The sequence below is a fragment of the Talaromyces amestolkiae genome, assembly GCF_001896365.1.
Source record: "Talaromyces amestolkiae strain CIB chromosome Unknown scaffold1.1, whole genome shotgun sequence".
NCBI classification, from domain to species: Eukaryota; Fungi; Ascomycota; class Eurotiomycetes; order Eurotiales; family Trichocomaceae; genus Talaromyces; species Talaromyces amestolkiae.
The window spans coordinates 2097458-2124883 of record NW_024468037.1 but is presented as its reverse complement, the minus strand read 5'-3'; the positions used below and the strand labels follow the sequence as shown (position 1 = coordinate 2124883).

Genomic DNA, 27426 nt, shown 5'->3' with positions numbered 1-27426 from the left:
TTTGCTTTTATGAAACTGTAAGAATGTTCCGTCTTTTATTTTAGCCGGTTTTGGGGGATTAACGTTTCCTTGAAAGCTATATAAACGGCCTGGCAATGCACGGGGTCGAATTGGCCGATGATCTCATGTCAGATCCAATTCGATTGGGCTTCATACAACGAGCTCTCGATAGTGCTAGTTTGATTATACAGACCCAATTCGAGTCTGAGACATTCCGACAGTCATTTCACTATACCATGGTATGCTACAAAGCCTTTAATTTCTTCGAAGCTTTTTACTGAAATGAACAAATTACCGAAAATAGGATTACAATGGAACACCTACATACTACGCCATAGGCTTCATTCTCAAAGCCCTTCCCATCGCTCACGAATTCGTCGACTGCAAACGATTATTGGTAATGCTGCAACAAGCAGCGCGAATGTTTGAGCAAGCCGGCGCTATTGATGCTGCAAATGAGTTGCGAACAGATGGAGAAAGATTAGCTGCTCTGACACAGACAGTCGTCAGCCCAGAGGTATTCACCAACTCGGAGGCGCCGTTTCCGACGTTGTTTGATATTCCGTCCTTTTTCGATGAGATGGTATGTATATTCGGAGTACTCCCTCTTGTGGAAAGCCGAATTTGGCTGACGGAACATTCAGGTTTGGGATGATGATTTTCCAGCATTGGGCACGCTTCCACTTGATTAAGGTATAATATAATTGTATAATAAAACAAATAAAATTGAACTTTTCCCCATTAACTCATTCTTTCGGTCTACTTCATTTCTAATATACGGGGATATTCGCCACATCCCAAGGATGCAAAAGCTACAAGCTCTCTCCAGATTCACCCCATCGACCTCGCTCCTTCATAGCCTCAATGAACTCATCTCTCATGACCTCCGCAAAACCGTCATTCGTCAAGACGTCTAAGCAAATCAGAGCATTGGCTTTACCCGCTCGAAGAGCTTCCTGATGAGCAAAGTCTCCAGACGCCGCGTCTCGAAAGCCGATCGAGTGTGGGAAGTCGGTGGCTTTGATCTCAAACATCGGTTGAATGCCGGGGCAGATGTAGGAGCAACTTCCAAAGTCACTACTCAAGAGAGGGCCGATTAGAATCAAGTGCACATGTCAAAGAGGGGGTGGAAAACTTACGAGCATCCTGGTTGATCATGAGCTATCCGAGACTCTGCGAGAGTCGGCATTTGTTCCGGCGTTAAGCCTAGGTGACGCAACATGTATTGTCGATACTGTTCGGCTAGAGTATTGTTGGATACCACATCTTCGTACAATGCAGTCCTATCCACCATAATATCAGTCCTGAAGCCCTTTCTTACACACTCATGCATACCACTCACCATTCCAACTCCACTGTGCACCCTGTCGCGTCAGCAGCCGCTCCAAAGATCGGCTCAAACCTAGCCTTCAGTTCATCTAGTTTCTTCATGGTAGGTGCACGAATACTGAAAAGCCCCTCGGCATATTCCGGGACGATATTTGACGCTTTCCCAGCTTCCAAAATACACGCCTGTATACTCTGTCCCTTTTCAAGATGTTGCCTCAGCATCGAAATTGCCGTATACGCATTTACAATGGCGTCGCATGCATTGCATCCCTTCCACGGCGCTGTCGCAGCATGCGCCGCGAGACCATGGAATTTTGCGCGTATCTTCCAGGATGCTTTTGTCAGACATAACGGGGTACTGAAAGTCGGCATTCCGTGCGTCATAACACAGGCATCAACGCCCTTCCAAGCACCATGATTAGCCATGATCCATTTTCCGCCGCCGGATTCTTCGGCAGGTGTTCCCATTAGGATGACGGTGCCGTTAATAGAGTGACGTTTCATTATGGTTTCGACGGCGATGGCGGATGCTACAGAGGATGTTGCGATGAGGTTGTGGCCGCATGCGTGGCCGAGGCCGGGCAGTGCATCTGCTCATGAAACATAATTGTCAATCATCTCCGTCTCAAACCAGGGCTATCTATGTCCACCGGGCCTACCGTATTCCGCATTAAAGCAAACGGTTCGACCACCCGAGCCCGTAGAGAAACGAGCTTCAAACGCAGTCTCTAGGCCATAGGCACCTCGTTTCACCGACCAACCCCGACTCTCGCACCAGTCAGATAATAACTTGCATGCTTTGACTTCGCGGAAAATCAGCTCGGGGTTATTGAAAATCTACGATTCGGCAACACGTCAGCAGGAGGTTAGCACTCAAAACAGAGAGAAACAGGTCTACCTCCAGACTCAAACGACGTAACTCTTCCGAGGCATTGTCGATAGCTGCACTGACTTCTGCAATAATATCTGCAGACTGCAAGGCTAAATCTTCCGACATGATCGTTTTCCGTATAGTTCTTCCTTTTAGCTTCCGATTACACACCAGATCTTTGCACAAAAAGACCATCAATCTTCTATTCTAATTGGACATTTAGAACATCTGAGTATATCTTTGAAAATATCCTTAATGATTCTGAACCCATATGAGCTACCAGTAGGAGTGCCTTAAACCTAGGGCACAAAACCCATCACCGGCTTCGGTCGGCCCTCATGACCGGCCCGACCGAAGCCGTGTGAAAGTTAGAATCGTTATCATTTTCCTTCTGGGCGAACGTTTTAGACTTCAATCACCACATCATGTGGCCTCAGAGGAGATAACAGTCTCAGCATTGACTTTGTGATGTTGAGTAATATTTTATACAGGGCATGCCCGTACCGAGAGTATGCCTAATGTGGACCTACACAGAGCACGTAATCCATTCTGTATATACGTCTAGCTGGCACTTTTGCTTGAAACATGTCGCAGATTACCAATGTGGCTGCAGGACAGGATGTCCAGTCTACTATTGATCTTGGTACAGTCCATGGTGACATGAAGAAGTTCGAGGATACGGACGTTGGGGTCACCGTCCTGAATGGCATGGTGGATGAACTGAACTATGATAGCGCTGAGGCAAGAAAGGTTGTTTGGAAAATCGACCTCTTCTTACTGCCTTTACTAGCAGTGACATATGTTATTCAAGTGAGTTTCTACTTATGCACTCCCCCCTTTAGCATACGTGTCTAATCTTTCGCAACAGTTCCTAGACAAGTCTTGCGTCTCCTATGCCGCGCTCTGGGGCATGCGGACCGATGCCCATCTCGTCGGTGACCAATATTCCTGGCTCACCACTGTCTTCTATCTCGGATACATGGTCGGCGAACTACCCAGCAATATCCTTTTCCAGAAATTCGATATTGCGCGCACCTGTGGTATCTTCATCACTCTTTGGGGTGTGGTTCTACTCTGTATGACAGCCGCCAACGATTTTGCCGGCCTCTTAACAGCTCGACTGTTCCTTGGAATCCTCGAGGCCGGAGTGAGTCCTTGCTTTGTTCTTCTGACAACGATGTTCTACAAGAGGAGTGAACAGCCTCTAAGAACTTGCATTTGGTTCTCCATGAACGGCGTGGCTAATATCTTCGGCGGCCTGATTGGTTACGCAATTGGTTACATTAACGCTGCTATCCCCGCTTGGAAATTTCCCTTTATCATTTTCGGGTCTTTAACGATTGTGTGGGGTGTGGTTTTTACGCTCTTGACTCCCTCTAATCCTACAAACGCGAGATGGTTGACGCAAAGGGAAAAGGCTATTGCTGTGTTGCGGCTGGCTGAAAATGAGACGGGKATCGATACCAAGGTGTGGAAATGGGAGCAGGTCAAGGAGGCGTTTGTTGATCCGCGGTTTTGGTTGATGAATTTACTTACGCTCGCCAATACTATTCCTAATGTACGTTGCCTTCGTTGTCATTAACTTCAGGAGACTGATTAGTTGGCTGCTTCTTTTAGGGAGGCGTATCTGCCTTTGCACCGTTGATCGTCAACAGCTTCGGCTTCACCAAGTTTCAGTCTACCTTGCTTGGAATGCCGTCGGGTGCTTCTCAGGTCTTGGGCCTTTGGATATCTGGGTACACTTATACCTCCCATAAACAGACACGGATATAGCTGACCATAATTTCGCGTAGTTACTTGGCCATGAAGATAAAAGGAATCCGGCACTTCTTGATGATAGGTGGACTCTTGGTTGCCCTTTTGGGAGCCTCGTTGATTTACGCCCTCCCTGATTCAAATCGTGTCGGCCGACTACTGTGAGTCAATACCGCTAGCTCTTGAAGAGCCACTGATGCTAATAGAGTACCAGTGGTTATTACCTTCTAGTAGGCTTCAGCACTACATTCGTTCTCTCGATCAGCCTTGTACAGTCAAATGTTGCCGGACGAACCAAGAAGACAATCTACAATACTGCATTTTTCGTGAGGTGAGCAATCATTTTGAGTCAATTTGAGATTACAGATATCTAATAGAATACGTCTAGCTACTGCGTCGGCAACCTCATCGGTCCCCAATTATTTTTCGCCCGCGAAGCTCCCCGTTACAAATCCGGTTTCGTATCATGGATCATCTGCTTTGTTGTGCAAATTTTCATCGTAGCCGTGATGTATATTGTCAATCTGCGCGAGAACCGCAAGGTGACTGGTCCCGTATCTCCCCGAAGTTTGTGATTTTACTGATCCCTGAATGTGTGATTATAGAGAGACCGCCTCTACGAAGAAGGCAATTACGGCGAAGGACCTGGCCAAAATGGACATGAAGACAGAATCGCTCTGGGGTTGTCTGATTTGACAGATGTGAGTATTTCATAGGATGCGGGAAGACCTTGGCTATGGTGCTGACAGTTTCTCGTTTCTCAGATTCAAAACAAGCACTTCAGGTATGTGCTTTAATGGTGGATGAAGAACGGACCAACTTGTTGTAACGACAAGAGCTACATTTTGGAGATCAATATGACACTACAAACTATATCTTTCTGACTTTCGGTCACCAAATGCTACACATCATTCGTTGATCATTAAGGCCATTGTAGTTTTCACATTAGATTTCACCACGAACCCACATAAGCAGCATACTTTTACTACTTTTGACCTTTTGATATTCTTGGAAGTCGAAGTTTGAACCCTGCTTGTACGTACGGCCTAACTAGGCGACCTAAGAATTGTCGGGAGACTTGTAACGAATAAAATGCTATGAGACTGATGTATTACTTTACAATTATGGCAAAACTTCAAGAGTGCAAAACAGCTAAGAATCATGTGATTAATAGAGAAACTCTTGAAATTCGCGCGTTTAAAATGGCTAGCCCTTGAAAATCTGAAAATGTACATATCGGTATATTCGGTCGGTCGGGCCGAACGCTTACTTAGATATTTTAGGGCTAATCGACTAGTAAATAGAGTCATTGCATCTCGCAGTAGCTTTTGTAATATACTGATTTCATTTATTCTATATATCATCAGAACAACATGTCTGCTCAGCGATAATCGTTGTCAAATTACCGGTCAACACGCGCACAAGATGTTGGAAAAGAGGCCCTTCAACCAGGTTCAACTGATGTCAAAAGACAACGAGACAACCCTGGCCCACAGACTTCAAAGGCCAAATGATTGGTCGGTAGTGAGTTTTTCTCCAAGAAAGCGAGACAAACTATCATGGTACGAGGCTCAAAAGACTTTCTAGGTAAAGAAGCTTTTCACGGTGGTCATCATTATGATGGGCGTGTTGAATAGTAGCATGGGAAGTTCTCTGACGAGTAATGCTATAACGTATATTGCAGAGGACTTTGGCATCAGGTCGGAATCGTTGAAGGTTCTACCAATGTCCATGTTCTTGATTGGTATATTCCTACCGTTGATAAGATGGCTTGAGCGCGTGCTGATGATGATTCCGAATAGGTTATGTTCTCGGTATCATCTTATTGTCCTATCTAAAAGCAATTTAGACTAATAGAATTCTCCCACAGGTCCCATAGTATGGGCTCCCCTGAGCGAAGAGTATGGCCGAAAATACATCACCATCGTCAACTTCGTTCTCTTCACCTTATTCACCATGTCGTGTGCTTTAGCACAGAGCTGGGGAGCATTTCTGGCTTTCCGACTTTTATCTGGAGCTTTTGCAAGTTCGTTCGTTGCGATTGCCCCGGGTATTTTGGCGGATATATATCATGACCCGGCGTCTAGAGGGTGGAGTATAGCTATCTTCATGGCGGTATGTATTGTAATCCTCCCCTAAATATGGTATTGATTAATATCTAACAAAAGATGAAAGGTGACCGGATTCGGTCCCATGTTAGGGCCTATAGTATCTGGATTCGTCTCGCCGGCATTAGGATGGCGATGGTCCTTTTGGTTTGCCCTCATTTTCGCTGGAGTTTCATGCATCCCGATCGTTTTTCTCTCGGAGACTAATCCGAAAAACCTCATCACCTTACACGAAAATACTGAAGAAGCCTCTACTTTGCGACTGCCGACGACGAAATCCAAGTCAAAGCGTAACTGGAGCGAGACAATCACCCGAGTACTACTGAGGCCGCTTTACCTACTAGTGACCGAGCCCATAGTCAGCGCTTGCTCGGGATACTTAGCATTGTGTTACTCGATCTATTACATGTCATTTCAGGCATTTCCAATCATCTTCGTGCAGCTATATGATCTATCGCCTGGTAAATGTGGCTTGGTTCAGCTTACGATTGCCGCTGGGTGCCTCTTGACACTTCCAGTCTATTGGGGATATAATGAGATCTGGCTTCGTCGTCGTCAGATGGATGATCAATTATTGACCAAGCAGCAGAAACCTAATGCGGCCGAATACTATCGTCTACCACTCGCATGTCTGGGTGGGCCACTTTTCGTCATTTCGCTTTTCTGGCTCGGCTGGTCTGCTAGAATAGAGGTGTCTTTCGTGGTGCCTATGCTTGCTGGTATACCGTTTGGAATGGGGTTTATGTGCACTTTTATATCGCTATTGTACGGTTACCTACTACTTCTTTGCTTTGGCTCGCCAAGTCGCATCTTACTCGCATCTGACATTCATGATGATAGAAACTACATGACAGATTCCTACAAATCGTATGCAGCGTCAGCCAACGCAGCATCGAGCTGCTCTCGATCTTTACTAGCTACAATTCTGCCACTTGCAACGGCTCCGATGTTTGCTCGTTTGGGGATTTCAGGGGCGTGTAGTTTACTTGGTGGTCTGAGTGCGTTGATGTCTGTAATACCGTTTGTTTTCATATGGAAGGGGGAGAGTTTGCGGTCTAGATCGAGGTTGCTACAGACTGTGAACTTGTAGAAATGAGACATTGTAGTTTGCAGGATATCGGAAATATTGGTATTGGTACATTGTTGTGTAGAAGAGCCATGTATCGGGGGTTGTGTATAGAGCGAAATGTGCATTTGTTTTCGTTGACAAAACTGCCGTCAAATGGTAGCACGCTGTTCGCGCCCAATGCACTATTTAAGTATGCTATTTCTAACAAAACCCAGCATTCCCTGACAATATCCTTCGATCCATGCCAGTGTGCGAATCCACATCTCTCACTGCTTTATCCTCCTCAAAATCAGCCCAGATGCGCTCTGCAACCACCTCATCCGTAAGGATATTCCAGCCTGTGATTGCCATTCCTTTTGCTGCCTGCAAGCAGAGATCATGCGATTCTCTCGTACCAGCAACCGCTGTAAAGCCAGGTGTATGGTTATTACAGCCTGGCTGTGCTGGGACACCTACATATGCTTGGAAGGCAGGGCATACATATGTCACGTTTCCTGATCGGCGGTCAAATTTCAACAATCTTTCAGGGTTCTTCATTGCATCAGGAAGTTTACACACCTTGGTCCGTCGAGCCAGGAACACCGGCTGAGCTAAGATCACATCGCACTTGCGAGCCCAGATTCGCCATGTTCTGTGCGTATACTACCGCTAGAGCCTTGTTAGGTCTCAAGTCCGCATACGTGTTCTTCCTATTATTTCAAAGCTCAGTATATTTCAAATAAAGCATGAGTATAACCTCACATTTTCAGATCCATGGTACATCCAGCCTGCAGCGCAGCTCCTTCAAAGCAATTCTTTATTCTTTCAAGGAGCTCCTCAGCAATCTTGACACTGGGTGATCTGATATAGCAATCCAATGCCGCATTTCCGGGTATTATATTTGGCCTATCGCCTCCCTTTGAAACAATACAATGTACCCTATTCGAAGGGTGAATCTGCTGTCTCAATATGCCGATACCGTTATAGGCCAGGACGGCAGCATCCAGCGCATTCACTCCTTCCCACGGGGCCATCGCAGCATGCGCGGTCTTTCCGGTATACTCAACGCTGAGCTTCAAACTTGCTAGTGTCGGCATGTATGCATCTCCAGTAAATCCAGGACACTCGGTGAATGGGCCCGGATGCGTCATCAAACAAGCGTCAACGTCCTTGTAGGCGCCCGCATTGATTATTAGTATTTTCCCACCGAAACCTTCTTCAGCAGGTGTTCCGATCAGACGTACACGACCAGGAACAACTTGGCCTGTGGTTTGTTGTAGCTTCTTCAGATTCTCGGCGACGCCAATGAACGCGGCGATAGACATCATAGCAATCAGATTGTGCCCGCATGCATGTCCAATTCCTGGAAGAGCATCGTATTCGGCGTTGAAAGCGACCACTCGCCCTCCTTGGCCATATTCAGCAACGAAGGCAGTGTCTAATCCGTAGGCGTGTCGTGTTACCTGGAAGCCGAGGGATTCAAGCATGTTCGTAATGTTGTCGTGTGCTTTGAACTCTTCGAAACCAAGTTCTGGGTTTTGATGTATCTGACAGGATACCCAATTGGTCAACATACTCCACTAGAGATACGCGTAGGGAGTGCACACCTGTTGATTTATTTTCCATAATTCACTGGCTTTTGCGTCGATTGCTGCTCTGATTTGCGCTGCAAGATTATCCTTCTCAGCAGCGCTTAACGTTGATGTTGAAGCAAAGTCTGCTGCGGTCATGATGGGAATTTTTTCTAAGCTACTCGTTTTTTCTTTTAAGCGCTGTTTGATAGATGAAAACAATCAGAAATTCGATGTCATAATGCTTCTGGACTTCTATAAATGATTTTCTACATTCGGTCTGTTCGGCATCGGCCGGGCCGAATGGGAAAGATAGGGCTACACATTAGTTCTATACTGTAAGTGTTGTACCCACTTCTTCAGAGATCTTGCTGAGAACTCTTGCTGAATTATTTTCTACCTACTGGTAAAAATTGGAAGAAGTTCGGTTGTCTAGGATCTAGTTCCCATCTCACTTTCATTGATTTTGTCCATGATCAATAGGCCGAGGACTAGGAACGGATTATTAAATCTGTTTGAACAGATTTTCGAACAGCCTCAGGGATTCAATCTGTGCATTGACAGTGCCAAACCTGGCTGACCAACTGCGCACAACTTCAGAAAAGTCCCACGGGATGTCAGCGACGAGGGAACATAACTTTCGATGAATTGTTAGATACCATTCCTGCTGAATAGCCACAAATATTTTCAAGCAAGTTTGCATTAAGTCCTCCACGAGGCGAAAAAGTTTTGGAAGCCCGACTATCAGCGCATTATTCAGGACTATGAACTTTTCTCCCTTCTCGGTAATCTTCTTGTCAGGTAGGTCGCCGCGTCGCTTTATCTCCATGAATTGGATCCAATCAGTTAGCCGCCTCTCTCGTTCATTCATGACTTTTTGTGCACCCTTCAAAAGGTTAAATACGGTGCGCATAGGGTTAATTACATCTTTGCGGATGCGTTTCCCAAATTCTTCGATATCATGATTCGTGATGTCTCGTATTTGTACACAAAGCTGATACCAGGTTTCCTCCATTTCGGTGTAGCTGGACTGTGCTACATCGATGCAGCCTTCGATACAAGATGCTAGTTCCCTGAATTGAATCATGCTCCTCGTTGTTTCTTGGATGTATATCTCCACGCCACGAATTATATTTAATATAAGGGTCAAATGGCGGTCAAATGGCGGTACGAGCCAGGGCATTGAATCGACCGGTGGTTGTGGTGGTGGTTGTATAAATCTAAGTGCCTTGGATAACCCAGATCGAACAAATGATTCCTTTGGCCTTGGATTGCTAAAGACTTGCCCGATTACGTACTCGGGCTTCAAAACTGTCCGGCTGTCGTTTTCTCCGAAAACTGGTAATCGACTTGCACTAGTCCGTGATAAGCGTTCTTGATCCTGAATAGACGCTGACTCTGTATCAATGACCGAAAGTCGGGTCGCAAAGTCCTCGGCTGACCTGATAGTCGCGCCGTCATGTAGGTATTCGGCACTGTCGTGCGAGGCGTTCTGGCGATCGTCACCTCGAATACTAGAGTGCTGGCTTTCAGAGCGAGACAAGTAGGACTGTCCAGATAGGGAACTCAAACGACCGTCACTTGACTCCTCCATGAAGTAGTCGTTCTGATCAAAGTAATCTAATTGAGATTCGTTGTATGCAACCTCCTCTTCTGTTAACGATTTCATATCTATACCACAGAGTTGCAGTTGGCACTCATTCTCAGGAGAAGATTCTTCGGCCCATTCAATAATCGTACCGACGTTCTGGACGGCTATGTTGAAGGTCCCAACGGCCTTATTGAGATGCGGAACCGGGTCCTTAGGCCAAGGCAGTGACCGTAAGGAAAAGTCGTGAATGTGTTCAAGGACATGCTCAATCAAATCCGGAGAGTCTGGAGACCCTTCAGAATCGCAGAGTGGACATTGTGTGATTCCCATGACATGAATAGGTGACTCGGCCAAGGCATCAGCAAGCTCATCATCAGATATACTAGGATGATCGATCTCAATGTGATTCATTATTTCTGCTAGCGAGCTTAAAGGTGCTTTGCTGCAATAGAAGCATTGAAATTTGGGTGGGTGGACATGCATGAAATGTTCTTTCCATTCCTTTTGGGTAACAAAGAGTTCGTAAGGCGTAGGGCAGTTGTCGAAAATGCAGGTGTAGGGGCAAATGTCACTTGCAAGATGTTTTCTAAATCGATTTTCTTCTGCTTCTTTGGCTGGGATAGCTTGACAACAGCACGGACACTTGAAAGAAAAGTGTTGGGTTCCCAAGGTCTTCGCTTTCGGATACCTGGCAGCAGCCGTGATTGCTGTGATGCGGGTAGCTGTCGAGCCAGCATGGCCGTCGTGCTGAAGCCCTTTGAAGTCCGTTTCTGGTGCCGATGCAATAGTCCCAGACATTGTCAGTGTTTCTGCTCTGGCAGCTGTGACCGGTAGCAATTGCCTTAACGCAGGTTCGTTTGGATGGGTTTCATGCTCTAAAGAACTATCGGCGCCAACAGTGGCAAGGATATCACTAACTTCTTGTAAAGAAGGGCTCTCGAATATTCCCAGAGTTGGACTTTTTAGCAAGTTTGAATGTCTCTGTGCTTCCATGAATCGGTGTCGACGTCTTAGATTGGCCTCGATCAAGCGGTTCTGTATTGGCGAAAGTTTTATATCAGCGAAGCTATCGGACTCAGAGAGTGATCTCGGTCCTTCACTCGGTCTCGATACGATCACAATAGCAAGATGTGTTTGTAGATCGCAATACTTTTTCCGATCACGATCAAACGAGCTATCGGCTTTGTGGAGTCGAGATTTTCGACCACTTCGGCGAATAGCGACGCCCATGGATATTAGATCATGCATAATTGAATCAATCTTGTGAAGAACCTTCTCAACCTCTTTTTGATCTTCTAATACAGCAGAGCACTCTTTGAGAAATTCTTCTAGCATTCCTAGAAGTCCTTGGACCAAGAATATATCGTCTGGTCGGTCGTGGAATCTCCAATCTAGCGACGCCTGTCCTTGTGCACCGGCTCCGACACTGTCAGCCCAGAGCTTGAAGTCGGCACAGCGATTTTTGATGTGCGTGTTCTGGGCTCCTTCGAGCTCACGAATACAATGCGTGAAGTGCTCGAAGCATGACTTCGTAGCTTTGATGGTGGATGCTTCTTCGACACGCCTCGAAGCCATCCTGGCTAGAGCCTTGAGTGACTTCGCTCTGTCATGTGGCTAACTGGACCCTTTAGTGAACAGGGCAGGGGCCGCCGAACGTTTGCTACATTAAATTCCCCCTCTGGTATCAGACTCAAGCAGGCGGGCCTCTACACATGAATACTTAGATCGAGAAGTGAGGGTTGCGGACGCTTCAAAACATCGGGACTGGCGGCGGTATAACGATCTTAGGCGGATGAATCATAGGGCCATACCACAAACAATCTGAATTGAATGTTGGACGGCTCAACATCGCTCATGAGTAACGGACCTAGCGATCGATGACTAATGCAACATGCATGGTCACGCGGGGCAGACACCAGCAGCTTCAGCCTTGTCTGCTACAGGCACGATCGCGACCTGGTTCACTTCGAATTCTCGATCATGCACATTTTAGCCTATCGCCGTTCTGGCAATGGCTATAAAGAATCGTGCATTGAGTTCCGAGCTTCTGAGTCCGGTCGCTGAAGAGGTCTGGAAGCCGATATTCGAAGTCGCCAGGACAAGCAAACCACCTTCTAGCGAGGGCGCTAACATCGCCATTCATCTTCATCTCGTTGCAGAGGCTTTCAAGCGCCAGTCGCTCTATCATCTTACCTCGGAGATCCAGAGGCAATGTGATTTGGTTTTAAGGGATATTTTCAATATTTGCACGGTATGTTCCTCCCAAATTCTAGTATATAGGTGACTAGGATATTGTCTGACAGACTGAGTCAGTGGCCACTGTCATCCTCCTCATACCATAATCCCAAAGAAACTAGTGCCCAATATCTCTATACGGAATTGTCTCGAAAATTTCGTCATCAGCCCGTTCAAGATGAAATGATTAATTCGATCTCAAAATTTTTACTTCAAGGACGAAGTCTGATTAGGCGATATTCGCAACGACTCGAAAACTTATCCGTCGAACTCGATCGAATCGATCAAAACGATGCCGATGAGTCTGCAGTCTCTAGCCAATATCTCAGTCCTCGGAATGGGGATGAATACCCTGATCATGTCAATCGATATCTCATCGACGCATTGAAAGAACACTCAACCTGTTATCCTGAGTCTCACGCTGTAAAGTATAGAGACATGGCCAAGTGGCATCATACCAGAATATCTCTCAGTAATGGAGTGCTGGCAGATGAGCGATTTGCTGAGGTTGAACTTATGATCGCTTCCCAAGGAATGACACTTTGGCAAGATATATCTCTCTATATTCCCCTGTGAGTTCATCTCAACATTGATTCGCCTACCTACCTGTCCCAACAACAACCAGGTACGGATGCAAAAATCTGAAGTCATCTACGGTATGTCTAATAGGTAATCATAGACGTATGAAGGGTGATGACAATCGTAACTGTCATGACTGTAGCGATCATTCCATGAATTCGAATGACGAGACTGACCATGACATGGACCTTATTCCAATAACCCAGGGCGCTGTTTGTCAAATGCTCGAGGAAAAATCTTATAACAGGATCCGCCTTCGGTTGGACATGAATCATCAACTTCACAAATTCCGTGACCCTGAATTCCTTCGTTATTTTATATCCCCCGGCGATGGTGTGCAACTGTCCTACATTCTGCATCACTGCAACCTTAGTGTGGAGCACAAAATCACCCTGGCGTATGCAATTTCTCGGTCGTGCTGGCAGTTCTATGACTTTAATTTGATGCATGCAAGATGGACTAGCGATAGCATTTGGTTCATGCCGCTCGACAATCATAATAAGAATCAGATACCACTCCGAGCTTATGTCTCAATTCCTTTCCATCAACAGGACCAATCACTAGCGGAATACCTGGAAACAGGCGACTATACTCACCGATACCCTCGGATTCTGTTTCTAGGCATCATTCTTCTGGAAATCGGTCTCGGAAAGTCTCTTGGAATCGAACCGTTTGAAACGTCGAATCTCAGCCTTGTCGCACACACGAATAAGGCGCACTCCAAGGCCCAGATGCGTTTGAATGAGTTCAAGAAAATATCGTGGACCGATTTTTCCTACAAAGATGTGTTCGTTGAAGCGGTTGAAAAATGTATGGATTCTAGGAATTTCGACGATATGCACAAGACCCAAAAAAGACGGCGGAGACGGTTTCACTCAATATCTAAACAGCCACTCACCGCAAACACGTCTATTCCGAAAGAGAGGCGGATTGCTTTGTACCGAAAGGTCGTTGCCCCATTGTGCTGGCTTGCTAATGTTGGCTTTGAAGCTTCAAGGGAGGTTCCATTGATTACAGTTCAAAATCTACAGCGACCCAAGTCGACTGTTCTTGAAGATGAAACAACTCGAGCATTTTGGACCTCGGTGAAAGATCCCGCTTTTGACACTACTAACTCTGTTTCTCAAGCAGGTTCTTGGATTGATCGCTTGAAGGTAATTTCTGGCTATGTACTTCGATGTCAACGGCTAGCAAAAGTCACCACACGGATTCGTGTGGCAATTCTTGACACGGGCTGCAATCGAGACATTCCAATTTTTCAGAATGCCACAATCTCGGACTGCTTCAAGGACTGGAAAGACTTTGCTGCTGACTCTCAGATTTCAGTCGATACATTCGGACATGGAACTTTCATGGCATGTCTTCTGCTACAGGTCGCTCCTATCGTCGATCTTTACATTGCTCGCATTGCGGTTGCACAGGACCAATTAGAACTGAGCGAAGATAACGTTGTTCAGGTTAGTTTCCTTTCAGTTTCTTTGATAATTAATTCTTATTTCAGCACAGGCAATCAAACATGCTGGTTTTACCTGGAAGGCTGATGTGGTGTCCATGTCCTTCAGCTTCCCGAAGCCGAGTGTGGCCATCTCTAGCGCTATCGAAAGTGTTATGAGGAAAAGTGAGAAACCAATAATATTCCTCGGCAGTGCCGGAAACTCGTCAAGTGATCGTGGAGAAGCGTTCCCTGCCCGACACCCTGATGTTATCCCAATCTATGCCACGGATCATCAAGGAGCATTTCTCAGATCAAACCCAACAAGATCAGGAGATGGACCGCGAGTCCTGGGGACCTACGGCGACAATATTCCGGAATTGATTTATGCCGAGATGAAGCAATTTTTCCCTTTAGGAGACTTCAGCCCCGGAACTTCAGTTTCCACTGCCGTCGCCGCGGGAATTGTTGCGATGATGCTTTCATACTCTGCTGCGCTTCCCGCTCTGATTCAAGCAACCCTCTTTGAAGAAATCTTAGAGAAGCTCAGGACTCCCAAGGGAATGACGAACATGTTGCGAGTGATGTCGCAGAATACAGACCATCGGGGAGATTTTGTGAACCCTATTCGTTTCTGGAGTGACAAGTCTAAAGATAAGGAGGTTTTCCTTGCGATCTGTAAGGCGCTTGCAGAGTAGTCTTGCCCCTTGAAACCCCGATATATCCAGGTGTCGCTTTTAGAGATGGAAGATGTTGGGTAGGAGTGATTAGAAAATCCTATAATCATTCATAATTTAGAGTTGACAGGTGCATCTTGAGACGCTTGAGCAATCGGTGCTATCGGACCACATGCATGAGCCATATCCGTCAATAAATGGCTACGTATACCTTTGATTACATGTATTTCATTGAAATATCGGATTGCCTCTTCAAACGGGTTAATACGACTGTTTACGTAGCCTCTAAAGTAGCAAATAATGAAAAACCAGCGGACGAATCAGTTCACAGCCTCGTCAATCTGTCAGTCGCGGGGTATCTGCATACTGGAAATAGAAATAACCTATTGAGGAACTTGACTCTACCTAAACACTCCTGATCTTACTATTCAAACAGTAGGCGAATCACCATAATATGCGAACAGAAAACAATGCCTACCTGGTTCCTTCCTCCCGATTTTACCTTCACATCTGAAGGACCCATCAAACTAGGTACCGTTCTAGAGCATCCATCACGACCAACTTTAGTTTTAGCGTCTCTCCCCAGCGACACTGGCATCGTTCTCCCAGAAGAGAGCATTATTATGGAGTCCAATCATTCTCACGAAAGATCCACCTCCCGATCAGGTTCACTGAATGTTTGGACTAAATTCCTCGAAATGGCATCGGCATCTGTGAGCACCACGGCCGGCCATAGCTTCGTTGAGAGCTATAGCGCTGTTGATCACGAAATTCACTCTTTTACTGGACCATTGACGGTCTCAACGGCAGCTGCAATCACTGCGCTCCATGATGTTAAAAAATATATCGATAGCGGACTTTTTGGCAAGAAGTCAGTCTACATAGTTACAGGCCTCCGCATTGCAAAAGATTCTTTTAAGGTGATGAAAGAGGTAGCAAGTAACTTTAGCGGGGAGGTATCAGGCTCAGCACTGCCTACTGGAGGTACTGCTCCTATTGAAGCTGGCTCTGATCTAAGTGGCTCTAGCGAGCGAAGGGTTACAGACTCGTACGAGACTGCTCCGGGTATCGTTTTTGCCTATCGTCTTTCGATTATTAGAACGAAGCGGGCGGGTGTTGAGGTGGAGCTTTTCAGCGATAAAGGGGCTTTTCTAACCGGCGATGGTACTCATGCGGAACTTCCTCTTGTTGTAGTTGAGGCTACGAAGGAGGAGCTCGAGGAGGATTTAGAAGAGCAGATTAGCTTTGAGGCGTCGATTGTGGGAGAATATGAATACTGTATCTCATTCTAGGGTAATATCATCTATCTTCCATAATACTGTCATTTTATGGAACATACCTAAACTCTCCACGGATGGTGGGTCTTTGCATTGCTAAAATGACATTTCTATGCAAGATCAATATGATTAGGCAGATTACCACAACAGTTTTGTCTCGTCTAAACGTGATCCCCATTCTGTTCCAAGTTGGTCCAGTGTCTCTCTACTTCCAGCAGTACGTCAAGCTTTGCTGTTTTCCTACTCAAAAGGAGATTGATTACATACTCTGGACACTTAGATAGTACTTAGGGAGTATTTACGAAACTTCGCAGCGTTCGATATGCTTCCTATTAGCTGACATGGAGGAAAGTTTTGTGACAGGCCAAATAGAATTTAAGCAATCTCTTGGTGTCAACTCCCTCAATTTTCTGGATAGATATTTCGCAGTTTATACTAACCTTCCCCCCCCCCTTATGTTCAATATTGGGTCTACTCGGTTGGCCGGGCCGAATCCGGAAATTAGGGCTACAATGTATAAATGTTACACCCACGCCTTCATAAGCTTCGTGCTAACTGATATTACCTTACTGAAAAATTTCTGAAGAGCTCCAGTTGTCCTAGCTGAGTCCGCAGTGGATATACTTGTCTTTGTCGATATATTCGTACACAACCTGTTGCATCGTGCACTCAACATCTACAGTACATTTACCAAATACCTCAGTACATTCACCCTTTTAACAACCTGCGAGGTAGGCAAATTGATTGTCAATTTCTAGCCTAGGCCCTGATTATCTGGAGGCCGCCAGATACGTTGATAATCAAGGCTTCATAATTGGTCTGGTGTCCAGCCTATCTGAAAATACCGCAAAAAGCACAAATCAAGACAATATTAAAACCTGACGAATGCATATTACCTTTATATTCTCCATATTCGTCAGGTGGGCCACATAATTGTGGACCTGTATTACTTGTTATACATCCATACATACATGTGATTTGTACAACTGTTGCGGCCAATGCTTAGTATTGTCCAGGGACCGCTCCTTAGTATTGTTCTCTGCAGCAAACTCCCAACAACAATAGGCCACTCTCAAAGCGGCAAAGATCGGATTCATATTAGTTGATATTACTGTAGAAATATATGATTCATCATTTTTGTATATTATCCATGTACATCGCTTCTCATATCGTACATATTGTTCGTCATCCCATTTTGTGTCGTATTGAAGGTTGATGTTCTTCTGCTCGCCGCCACCGTTTGACATTTCATATATTGTGTCTCCCACCTTCCCAGTAACTATGAATATAGAAGTGATGCAATAGGTTGTTCTACCTCAAGTATTATCATGATACTCAGGTACAGGAACACCACTTTCTCCATGGGTATATAAAGAGCACAACGTCGCCGATCCGTGTAACTGCTTCTCATCTTTCTTTCTTCCTTCCTTCACTCTGTAGATACTCATCTCACAGAATACTTCCTCTCGTACTTTCATTGCCATCTTTCTTATCCACTTCGACAGCTTCGTCGGCTTCATCGCAATATCTGAATTCAAGACTTGACTGCCCCCTTCATCAACTTGGGACGAATTGAAACAGAATGCCATTCGACCCTTATGAGCAGAACATCACCTTGACTGCCAGCGACGGTAGCACCATGGACATTCCCCTCCCTTATTTCGACGACTATGTCCAGGAAGGCGTGGTCAGCTGTATCAACTATGGCTGCCAACTCGGCGCTACCATCGTCACCTTTGTGCTCTTGTGCCTATTGACCAGGTCCAAGAAGCGTTCCTCCGTCGTCTTTTGCTTGAACGTCACTGCCCTGCTCCTGAACATGTTTCGTCTTATCTGCGAGGTTCTGATTTACACCAGCGCCTGGTTTGAGACTTTTGCTTATTTCACCGGGGACATCTCTCGCGTGACTCAAGGCGATTTTGCGAACAGCGTTCTGGTTTCAGTCATGGATGCCCTGCTACAAGTTGTCATGGAAGCTTCGCTTGTCGTGCAGACCAGAGTCGTATCCACCAACATGTCGTGCTGGCAAAAGAATTCCATCCTCGTCGTCTCGATTGGGCTTGCTGTTTCTAGCATTGGGTTCCGCATGGCTCAGATGGTGTTGGAAAGTATGCTCATCGTCAAAAACAAGCCATTCAACAGTGACATCTGGCTCCAGAAATTGAATACCATCTTGACCACAACTAGCATTATCTACTTCAGCGTAGTCCTCATTTGCAAGCTGGGATACACCATTTATCGTCGCAAGCAGCTCGGCGTTCATCAATTCAGTCCTATGCAGATCATCTTCATCATGAGCTGTCAAACAATGATTGTGCCTGGTAAGTTCTCCACTTCATTCCACATAGTTCCACATGAGCCTTGCTAACTTCAGTCGCAGCTGTCTTCTCAATCTTGCAATTTTCGTCTGTCAACATCCACCATATCAACAACGACATTGTCACCTTCGTGGTGGTCTCGCTGCCCGTGACAACCCTGTGGGCCGCCACTGCACTGCCTGGTCATGCAGCAGTACATGATGCCGAATCTGGTATGCCTCTCTGGAACAAACTGTCGACATCGCGACTCGGTAGTGTGGGCTCTGACCGAAAGAAGTCGGCATCGACCAGCGAGACCATCACATTTCCCTCTACGGTGAATTTTCAGGGGTTGGAGATGGCTAAGTCTGTGACTGTTGGTACTCGTCTAGAGGACTCAATCAGCCCTTGACCGAGATACTCATTTGCTTTGTTCAAGTTTCGTTTTAGAAATACCTTAATTCCTGTTCTTTTTCGAGTTCTCTTCACGGAGACTGGATCCATAACAGCAGCTCGGGGATCGTTGGCTGATGTTCTGGTAATATCACCTCATAACATTAGTTAGTATCAATCATTAAATTGTGTTTCATGAATCGAAAGCATGAAGATGTAACGAGACTTTCATTCCCCGAAATAAATGGTTGAAGAATGAAGTTGAATTCTGACTCGTGACAAAGGCGCCAAGCTCATGCCTCGTAGCCTTAAAGTTCAGGCAATGCGTTAGGCAGCGGGGAAGCTGCTCGCATGTCAACAACCGTGACTTCTCCAATTCATCCTCGTACAACCAGTGCGTCTCTGGCAATATGGCGGCTGTGCCGCAATCCACGTTAACATGGCTTTGGAATGTGCTTACAAAGGTATTCACTTTCTTGATTAGCTACTCCAACAATAATCTGACTCTTGCTAGAACCATCATGATCCCAAACAGACCTACCGTGATCCCAATCGCACATACCATGACGTCGCTCGAGCGCTGGCGCAATACCCATCCTTTGGACCTCGGACAGATGTATACAGTGAGTGAACAGATACAGAACTCTGTGGTATATCTACTCTACTAAACAGCTGCCTAGCATACGAAAATGGCACGCCGTCGCTTCTCCTTCACCTCGTCGGGACCTTACCGGTCTCCTTCCGCGGCAATTCGTACAATATCCCGATAGACACATGGATTCCCAGCACATATCCTCTTGAGGCTCCGATAGTTTACGTTACTCCAACCCCGGATATGGTAGTCCGATCTGGTCAGCACGTCACGCTGGAGGGTCGAGTATATCATCACTATTTGGCGCATTGGCATGAAGCATGGGATGTGAGTAGCATCGAGGCTGCGTGTTGTTACGGGAAGTGTGGCTGATTTGATTAGCGATCCTCAATCGTCGAATTGTTTGGTGTTCTACGTGATATCTTTTCCAAAGAGCCCCCGGTTAAAGGACGACCTCAGTCACGACCACCGCAACCCGAAACCCCACGATCGGGTCCTCCTCCGGTCCCTCCGCTTCCTCCAGAGCTTTCTACGTCTCCTAGACCTGTCGAACCACCTTCTAGACAACATCAACAAACACCTCCAAGACCGCCCCAGTTGCCTCCAAAGCCTGGCCAGACAGCGCGAGTACATTCTCCGCCTACAGCTCACACACCCGGACCAGCGATCCCTCCGTTACCTCCAAAGCCGCAGAACGGGCATATTCAAGAATGGAGGACTCCTATAAATGCAGCTACTGCTCAATTAAATCGGTCCAGCAGTTTGCGAACGCAACCGGCGCCTGTCAATCCGCATTACCAACAAGATCCGTATGCAAATACTTCCCCTGTGTCTGTACAAAGCCATGGTGCTTATCCGCACCATCAAATACAAAGTCCTCGACAGTATTCGACGCCACAATCTGCACATGGCTACCAGCAGAATGTGCATCAGCAGCAATATCCACACCAAGCACCCGTTCCATATCCTGCTCATCAAAACCAGCAACCGCCCTATCAAACTCCTCCACAAGCAATGACTGCACCGAAACCMCCCAAGCCGCAGACCCCTGACTTACTCACCTCACCATTTGATGTCGAGCTACCATCTATCACGCCAACGGGCCCTCCACCGCCTGTACCACCAAATCCCGAGAAGGATGCTCTTATCCACACGCTCTCCCGAACATTGACCGAGAATCTACAAGGAAATGTATCGCAGTCCCATTCTGCCGTAACTTCTTTGCAGTCACAGTCTCAGGCTTTGAGTTCTGCCATGATGACTCTACAAGGCGAACTAGCGACCTTGAACCAGTTTAAAGTAACGATACAATCCAACATAAGTATCCTTCAGCAGTCGCTCCATCGCGCAGATGCAGTAATAGCAGATGCCAAGGCTCGAACCGATCAAAATGGAACAGGAACTACAACAGCAAGTGGACTACCCGCCATAGACGACGTGCTCGTGGCTCCGACTGTGGTCGGAAAACAACTATACGATTTGGTAGCCGACGAGCGAGGAATCCAACAAGCCATCTACGCACTACAAGCGGCGTTGGTCAAGGGAGTGATTGGAGCGGACACCTGGTCACGTCATACGCGTAGCTTGGCCCGAGAAGCGTTTATTAAACGTGCACTAATCCGGAAAATTGCGCTGGGAATGGGACTGGATTTGGGCGAGGATGCTCTTCGGCCGGAGTCGTGATATGAGTAACCACCGATCATAAACATGGCATCTATGAGTTAGCTTGCCAGCACACAATAACACAAAATATCAGACTAAATTTCTTCGTTTTTCGTGATCACGGTAATCATTTATACGAACAGCAAAGTACCTCGGCTCAACTGGTCTCGAATCAGCTCTGATTGGCCCGGATATCCCCCTCAACTGTCTTACGGCCGTACTAAGCCCTAATTTTTCCCTTTCCGATGGATCACGCTGTGGACCTAACTAAAACAACGTGTTGTCGAATCTGTCGAATGATACGTGTTTACACGATCTACACCAACCCTGATACGAATAGAAGAGGGCCAAGACGGCTAAAATTACGATATTAATAGAGGGTCGGAAGATGACTGATCGGGCCGAATGGCGTGAGTGGATGTCTGACTTGATATTTGATGGTGACGGTTACGCCGAAGTCCAACGGGATATGGGTCTCGTACGTATGATTCTGATTAGAGTGTCAAGTGGATGTTACCAAGGCTCCTCCTGGAAAAATATGAAGAAGATATATATTGGGGCGGTCCCTGTTTTCGGCTTGCCGTTTTTCATGTCGAGAAGAAAGTAACATCTACCTACCTACCTATCTAGGTAAAACTAAAATAAACATGGATAAAGAGTCAGACACCTCAATCCAAGTTCCTCCCCTGAAGCCTCAACCCGACTATGTCGATTTTGATGGCCCAGATGATCCGTTACATCCCTGGAATTGGCCTATCGGCCAGAGGTATGTCTTTCTTCTATGTCTGAAGGTTGACAGAAACTAACAGCTACAGACGCCTCATATCCGTCATCCTCGCCCTATCAACGATGATCGTCGCCGGCGCAAGTGCCATCTTCTCCTCAGCCATCCCATCCATAATGGTCATCCACGGCATAAGCCGTGAAGTCGGCACCCTAGGTGTATCGCTATATGTCCTCGGCTTCGCCACGGGACCCATGATCTGGGCTTCTTTCAGTGAACTCAAGGGCCGCTACTTGCCATTCACAATCTCCATGTTTGGCTTCTCTGTCTTCTGTTTTGCGACTGCCAGATCGACCCATGATCTAGCGTCAATTTTCATCTGTCGCTTCTTCTCGGGGCTGTTTGGTGCTGGACCATTGACGCTAGCCGGCGCTGTATTTACGGATATGTATATGCCGCGAGAACGGAATACGATGATCATGCTGTTCTCGCTAACAGTTTTCATCGGCCCTATGCTCTCGCAACCTATTGGCGGATTCATCGTCTCGAACGCTTCCCTCGGGTGGGAATGGACTGAATACCTGCCCGGGATTTTGGGCAGTGCCGCTTTCATCGCTTGTGTCATATTTCAAAAGGAGAGCTACGGGCCTATCATCCTCGCTCGTAAGGCGGATCGCCTGCGTCGAGAGACGGGTGACTGGTCCATAATCGCGAAGCACGACACGATTCTCCTCGAACCGAAGACTATCGCAAATGAGTTCCTGTTCCTGCCGCTGCGTATGCTCGCTTCGGATCCCATCATGCTATTCATGTGCACCTTCGGCGCCTTCGTGTACGGTCTCCTCTACCTCTTCCTAACAGCCTACCCGGCCGTCTTCCAAGGTGTCCACGGCATGAAACCAGGTATCTCCGGCCTGCCTTTTCTTGGCATCGTAGTTGGCCAATTATTCTTCGTGGTGATCAATGGCCTCTTCCAAAAGGTATGGCTTKTCCCACGCATGGTTGCCAATGGAGGCCAGATGGAGCCTGAATGGGTCTTGCCCATTGCCATTCCCGGTGCTGCATCGTTTTCAGCGGCGTTGTTCTGGTTTGGTTGGTCCGGTTACAAGCGTGATGTTCATTGGATGGTGCCTACAGCTTCGGGCATATTTTCGGGATTTGGACTGTTGGCGATGTTTTTGCCGTCGATTTCGTATCTTGTGCTTGCTAGGCCGCAGAGGTGAGTCTTCCCTACTTCCAATCTATACTCATAGAGTAAAAGACTAATATGATGATAGAGCCGCTTCTGCTGTGGCAGCGCATACATTCCTGCGATCTTTGTTCGGAGCCGGATTTCCCCTTTTTGCGACCTATATGGTATGTCTTCTCAATGACTTATTTTCAATTAGACTTACTGACTGGCTTGAATAGTACCAAAATCTAGGTATCGAATGGGCAAGCACTCTCCTCGGCTGTTTGGCCGCATTGATGATCCCCATCCCTTTGCTGTTGTATATCTACGGTGCAAAGATTAGGCAGCGAGTGAACATCGATTATTGATCTACACAATTTCTTTGGTTATGACTTGAAGACAGCATATTGGCGTTTGATTTGGGTATTGCATGCATCGATATAGAATAGGCGTGCGATAGATGGATACATAATGATTAATAGACAGACAGATAGATAGATCACAGAATACTTCGCATTTGGCCCCACTTCAAACATAAGCAATGTCCACGATTCTCTTACATCTAACAGAACGACTTTCTACATGATAAACTGTAAGATACCTTAACTTTTGAAAACATCCGTTCAGTGCCCGTGCAGTCGTGCGGAGGATTCCTTCGAAATTTCTCATGAGTGCGACGTATTACTCTCTTATGGGTTAACACCTCTATTCACATTTAAACCCCCCACAAATGTTTATGTATGAGGATCTCCAAATATCGTAACTCGACCTCAACAGAGACTAGCGTGGTGGATCAGTACACAGACATTTTAGGGCAACATGCTCAAACATGGAACTGTACTGCTCAGACCTTCTAGGCTGCTTCGTTATTGTTTGTATCTTCGTGCGAAAGAGTAAATAAGAAATCATGGCCATACATATATAAAGGCATCATTTATCTCCTGAGGAATTTCCAATGTATCAACTGTTGAATAGAGCATGATCTCATTATCTTTCCAAAACCCGTCAGTCTTTACATTTATCAAGATGAAGCTCATAAACATTTTCTTTCCTGCTCTCGCAATTGCAACTGGCTCTACAGCTGCATCAAAGTATTGCGCACCCTTTCCATCTACAATGGACATCTTCACTTCCGGATTCGAGGAGCCCGTGCCTCCAGTGATTAAGTCCACTTACAATACCAGTTTCATCCAGCACAAATGGTAACGATTCCTGTCAGCTCGACATGCGTGAACGCAAATGCCGAATGATGCCTGCTAATTTTACGAACAAGGAACTCGAATCTCTCCCACATAACATCCGGTTACATCTACAACCTCCCCGATCAGGCTAAAGTCATCGCCACCGAAGCCTACGCTGGCAACCTCGCTACTTCCACATTCAACTATGCAAACATCTCACAAGATGGGTTAGTTGACAACGCAGTCATCTATATCCCGATCGACGGCGACGATACCAACCGTGAGATGTTTCGCGATTACGTTAACCCGGGGTTTCCTTTGATCAAGGATGATTTTTTGGTTTCGAATGGTGCTGCGTTTGGGGGGTTGGTGAGCAGGGAGCTTTTGCCAGGGAAGGTTGCTACTGTAAGTTGACATCATGCCAGTTTGTAGTACTGGTTCTATGCTGCGTAGGTTACTGATGATGGGTAGTGGAATATCATATACCAGAACGCTATTCCGGTGACTGTCTACGTCGACAATTGTAATGTCGTTGTTGGGTATGACTTTTTCTCCCCGAATGAGAGGACTTATGTGATAACCATGTACTTCAACACCGAGACTTCTTAGGGTCTTTGTTTGTAGTTATTGGCAACGAGGGAAAGGAGGAGGCTAGAACCTTATAGTAGATGACGGGGCTTGAGGTTGTATCTTACACATACTGTACTTTCAATGTTGTCGTCCATTTTCATATAAATGGCCCATACACCTACATAGAGTCTAGAAACAGTGATATATCTCAGCAGAAAGTTATCCCAGGAAATATCAATTTTAATAGACAACAGTTTCAACATATTGCATTATCACCTGGCAATGAGTTTCCAGTGATTAGGCAGACACATTCAGATTTAGTATGATTTCCTTGGAATAAACTCGATGTAGACTCGATAGCCAACAACAAAGTCCAGCAAGATGGAAACAGCCAAAGGAAAGCTTATACGGCGAAGCACCTCCAAACGACGTAGTGGTTGTCTGACTTGCAAGTAGGTAATCTGAAAGCACTAGCTACTTTGAGCACGCTGACAGTTCTTTCCGGGACAGGCGCAGAAGTATTAAATGCGACGAGACGAAGCCTGTGTGTCTGAGATGCTCACGATCAAAACGGGATTGCGAAGGGTACAATGATCCTTTTCAGTATCATTCTACTGTGAATTTTTCTGCTTCCTCTGTCCCGGTATTGTATCAGGGACGGTTTACGGATCCATTCTTCTACCCAACAGCAGTAAAAGGAGGCGTCACAGAGCAAGGAGTATCCCAGGAAAAAAGAGCATTTCAGCACTTTCTCACCCAGACAAGCATTCGGATTCCGTCATCTCTCGATTTGAGACTTTGGTCCGAGATTATCCCCACGCTGAGTACAGCCTTTCCCGCAATTCGATACGCACTTCTTGCACTGAGCGCACAACACGAAATAACACTATACAGTGTCTCTGTAGACAAAAACAACAATTGCAAGTCAGCAGACCCGGTAAGGGACGCTTTGAGAGTCTTCTCATATAATCAGTATGGCAAAGCCATCAGCAGACTGAATATGATCCTTGTCGATGCCATGCAAAAGCATGACGTCCTACTGGAAACTCTTTTTGCGTGTCTACTTTTGATAGTATGTGAAGTCCTTCGGGGCAGTGATGTTGCTGCTCAGTATCACCTAGATGGCGCTATTCGCTTGATTTGCATGCCGTCAGTTGCGAAATCTCAGCTTTTCTTGGCAAACAACAATAGTAACAGCAACCGGAGTGCACTGTCTCCTTTCGGATTGTTAAAGGAGGTTTCGTTGATTTTTCAGCAACTCGACCTTCAGGCAGCGGCGTTTTCGGGACCGAGAGTTCCCATCAACCCGGAAGATATTGGTTCTATTACCCAGTATACCAAAATTAACCATCAGGGCGCTCAGATAGCTGGCAAAGATGTCAAGAGCAAAAGCACCATCAAAGAGCTACGCCAAAGTCTGCAATCAATACAAGCCAAGATCTCTCGGTTTGTCGACTCCAAAAAAGTCAGAGAATGCAAGTATCGTCCAAGGTTGAAACAGCCCCAAAAACAAAAGGATGAACTCAATGCAGCTCAAGCAATGCAAGAAAATCTTCACGAGCAACTTGAGCACTGGAAAACGAATCTCGATACCATTTCTCCGAGCCCGAAAGAAGGCTTGAATTCCATCAAGCAATGCGCAACGATCGTGATGCTATTGTCATATTTGACATCTTACGTGCTACTATCTACATCATTGAGCCCAGACGAAACAGCGTACGATTCACATTCTGCCACATTTGCGCGAATCATTGAGCTATCAGAAATTTTCTCGCAACAACATCTTGCGCAAGACACTCCTCTCTTCTTCACGTTCTTCCGTATTGATATGAAAGTCGTATATCCTCTATACATCACCGCTTTGAAATGCCGAGACCGTACGATGAGGTATCGCGCCGTTCGTCTTTTGTCCATGTGCGGTAGAGAAGGGGTCTGGGATGGTCGAATGATGGCGTCAATTGCACGGTCTGTCATTACATGTGAAGAAGAATTTGCGGCCAAATTAGCATCTACGTCCGAGACAGATGATATGGCGATAGATTCAATTCCAGAAAGAGCTCGCATTCATGGAGTCGGTATCGTGGAAATGGATAGGGAAAGGGGGGACGTGAAGTTGATCTGTTCTAAGAAGACGGGGATGATGGCGGTGGATAATCAGATTGGTTGGGAAAAAGTTCGGCTCCATTCAAAATTCTAAATAGGGCGAGCTTCAATATTGAAGGCTAAAAACAAAATGATGAGACTATTGACTAGGGTCATATGTTGAAGAGTGCTTGCACCCATATATGGCACATATCGATGTACAGGCAGGCAGTTCGGTTTTAATCAACCATTATTATTCGAAATTAGTCTGACAAAGTAGC

General features: G+C 46.2%; 11 protein-coding genes across 11 annotated transcripts; 8 read left to right on the top strand and 3 right to left on the bottom strand.

The window, feature by feature from the left end:
• Positions 1 to 95: 95 nt before the first annotated feature.
• On the top strand, positions 96 to 692 carry BHQ10_000696 (uncharacterized protein; the record flags this gene model as incomplete). Its single annotated transcript, XM_040879602.1, has 3 exons — positions 96 to 239; positions 305 to 583; positions 645 to 692. The coding sequence occupies 3 exons, from the start codon at positions 96 to 98 to the stop codon at positions 690 to 692; spliced, it is 471 nt and encodes a 156-aa protein (XP_040729201.1).
• A 120-nt stretch (positions 693 to 812) lies between these two features.
• Positions 813 to 2326, bottom strand: BHQ10_000695 (uncharacterized protein; the record flags this gene model as incomplete). The annotated part of the gene is made up of 5 exons (XM_040879591.1): positions 813 to 1077; positions 1140 to 1283; positions 1343 to 1919; positions 1989 to 2166; positions 2228 to 2326. The coding sequence occupies 5 exons, from the start codon at positions 2324 to 2326 to the stop codon at positions 813 to 815; spliced, it is 1263 nt and encodes a 420-aa protein (XP_040729200.1).
• Positions 2327 to 2785: 459 nt separating this feature from the next.
• BHQ10_000694 (uncharacterized protein) lies at positions 2786 to 4752 on the top strand (the record flags this gene model as incomplete). The annotated part of the gene is made up of 8 exons (XM_040879580.1): positions 2786 to 3010; positions 3069 to 3758; positions 3818 to 3936; positions 3994 to 4116; positions 4170 to 4286; positions 4344 to 4497; positions 4561 to 4656; positions 4720 to 4752. The coding sequence occupies 8 exons, from the start codon at positions 2786 to 2788 to the stop codon at positions 4750 to 4752; spliced, it is 1557 nt and encodes a 518-aa protein (XP_040729199.1).
• Positions 4753 to 7333: 2581 nt separating this feature from the next.
• Positions 7334 to 8841, bottom strand: BHQ10_000693 (uncharacterized protein; the record flags this gene model as incomplete). Its single annotated transcript, XM_040879570.1, has 4 exons — positions 7334 to 7626; positions 7691 to 7821; positions 7874 to 8658; positions 8719 to 8841. 4 exons carry the CDS (start codon positions 8839 to 8841, stop codon positions 7334 to 7336), a joined length of 1332 nt encoding a protein of 443 aa, XP_040729198.1.
• Positions 8842 to 9187: 346 nt separating this feature from the next.
• BHQ10_000692 (uncharacterized protein) lies at positions 9188 to 11848 on the bottom strand (the record flags this gene model as incomplete). Its single annotated transcript, XM_040879559.1, has 1 exon — positions 9188 to 11848. The coding sequence occupies one exon, from the start codon at positions 11846 to 11848 to the stop codon at positions 9188 to 9190; it is 2661 nt and encodes an 886-aa protein (XP_040729197.1).
• Positions 11849 to 12284: 436 nt separating this feature from the next.
• BHQ10_000691 (uncharacterized protein) lies at positions 12285 to 15217 on the top strand (the record flags this gene model as incomplete). Its single annotated transcript, XM_040879548.1, has 4 exons — positions 12285 to 12524; positions 12587 to 13080; positions 13230 to 14544; positions 14594 to 15217. The coding sequence occupies 4 exons, from the start codon at positions 12285 to 12287 to the stop codon at positions 15215 to 15217; spliced, it is 2673 nt and encodes an 890-aa protein (XP_040729196.1).
• Positions 15218 to 15666: 449 nt separating this feature from the next.
• Positions 15667 to 16488, top strand: BHQ10_000690 (uncharacterized protein; the record flags this gene model as incomplete). Its single annotated transcript, XM_040879537.1, has 1 exon — positions 15667 to 16488. One exon carries the CDS (start codon positions 15667 to 15669, stop codon positions 16486 to 16488), a length of 822 nt encoding a protein of 273 aa, XP_040729195.1.
• Positions 16489 to 18055: 1567 nt separating this feature from the next.
• On the top strand, positions 18056 to 21438 carry BHQ10_000689 (uncharacterized protein; the record flags this gene model as incomplete). Its single annotated transcript, XM_040879525.1, has 6 exons — positions 18056 to 18794; positions 18854 to 19136; positions 19495 to 19627; positions 19678 to 19786; positions 19844 to 20082; positions 20137 to 21438. The coding sequence occupies 6 exons, from the start codon at positions 18056 to 18058 to the stop codon at positions 21436 to 21438; spliced, it is 2805 nt and encodes a 934-aa protein (XP_040729194.1).
• Positions 21439 to 22064: 626 nt separating this feature from the next.
• Positions 22065 to 23680, top strand: BHQ10_000688 (uncharacterized protein; the record flags this gene model as incomplete). The annotated part of the gene is made up of 4 exons (XM_040879514.1): positions 22065 to 22183; positions 22233 to 23360; positions 23419 to 23497; positions 23552 to 23680. 4 exons carry the CDS (start codon positions 22065 to 22067, stop codon positions 23678 to 23680), a joined length of 1455 nt encoding a protein of 484 aa, XP_040729193.1.
• Positions 23681 to 24428: 748 nt separating this feature from the next.
• Positions 24429 to 25102, top strand: BHQ10_000687 (uncharacterized protein; the record flags this gene model as incomplete). Its single annotated transcript, XM_040879503.1, has 3 exons — positions 24429 to 24514; positions 24586 to 24898; positions 24965 to 25102. 3 exons carry the CDS (start codon positions 24429 to 24431, stop codon positions 25100 to 25102), a joined length of 537 nt encoding a protein of 178 aa, XP_040729192.1.
• A 961-nt stretch (positions 25103 to 26063) lies between these two features.
• Positions 26064 to 27260, top strand: BHQ10_000686 (uncharacterized protein; the record flags this gene model as incomplete). The annotated part of the gene is made up of 1 exon (XM_040879492.1): positions 26064 to 27260. One exon carries the CDS (start codon positions 26064 to 26066, stop codon positions 27258 to 27260), a length of 1197 nt encoding a protein of 398 aa, XP_040729191.1.
• Between the last annotated feature and the right edge of the window lie 166 nt (positions 27261 to 27426).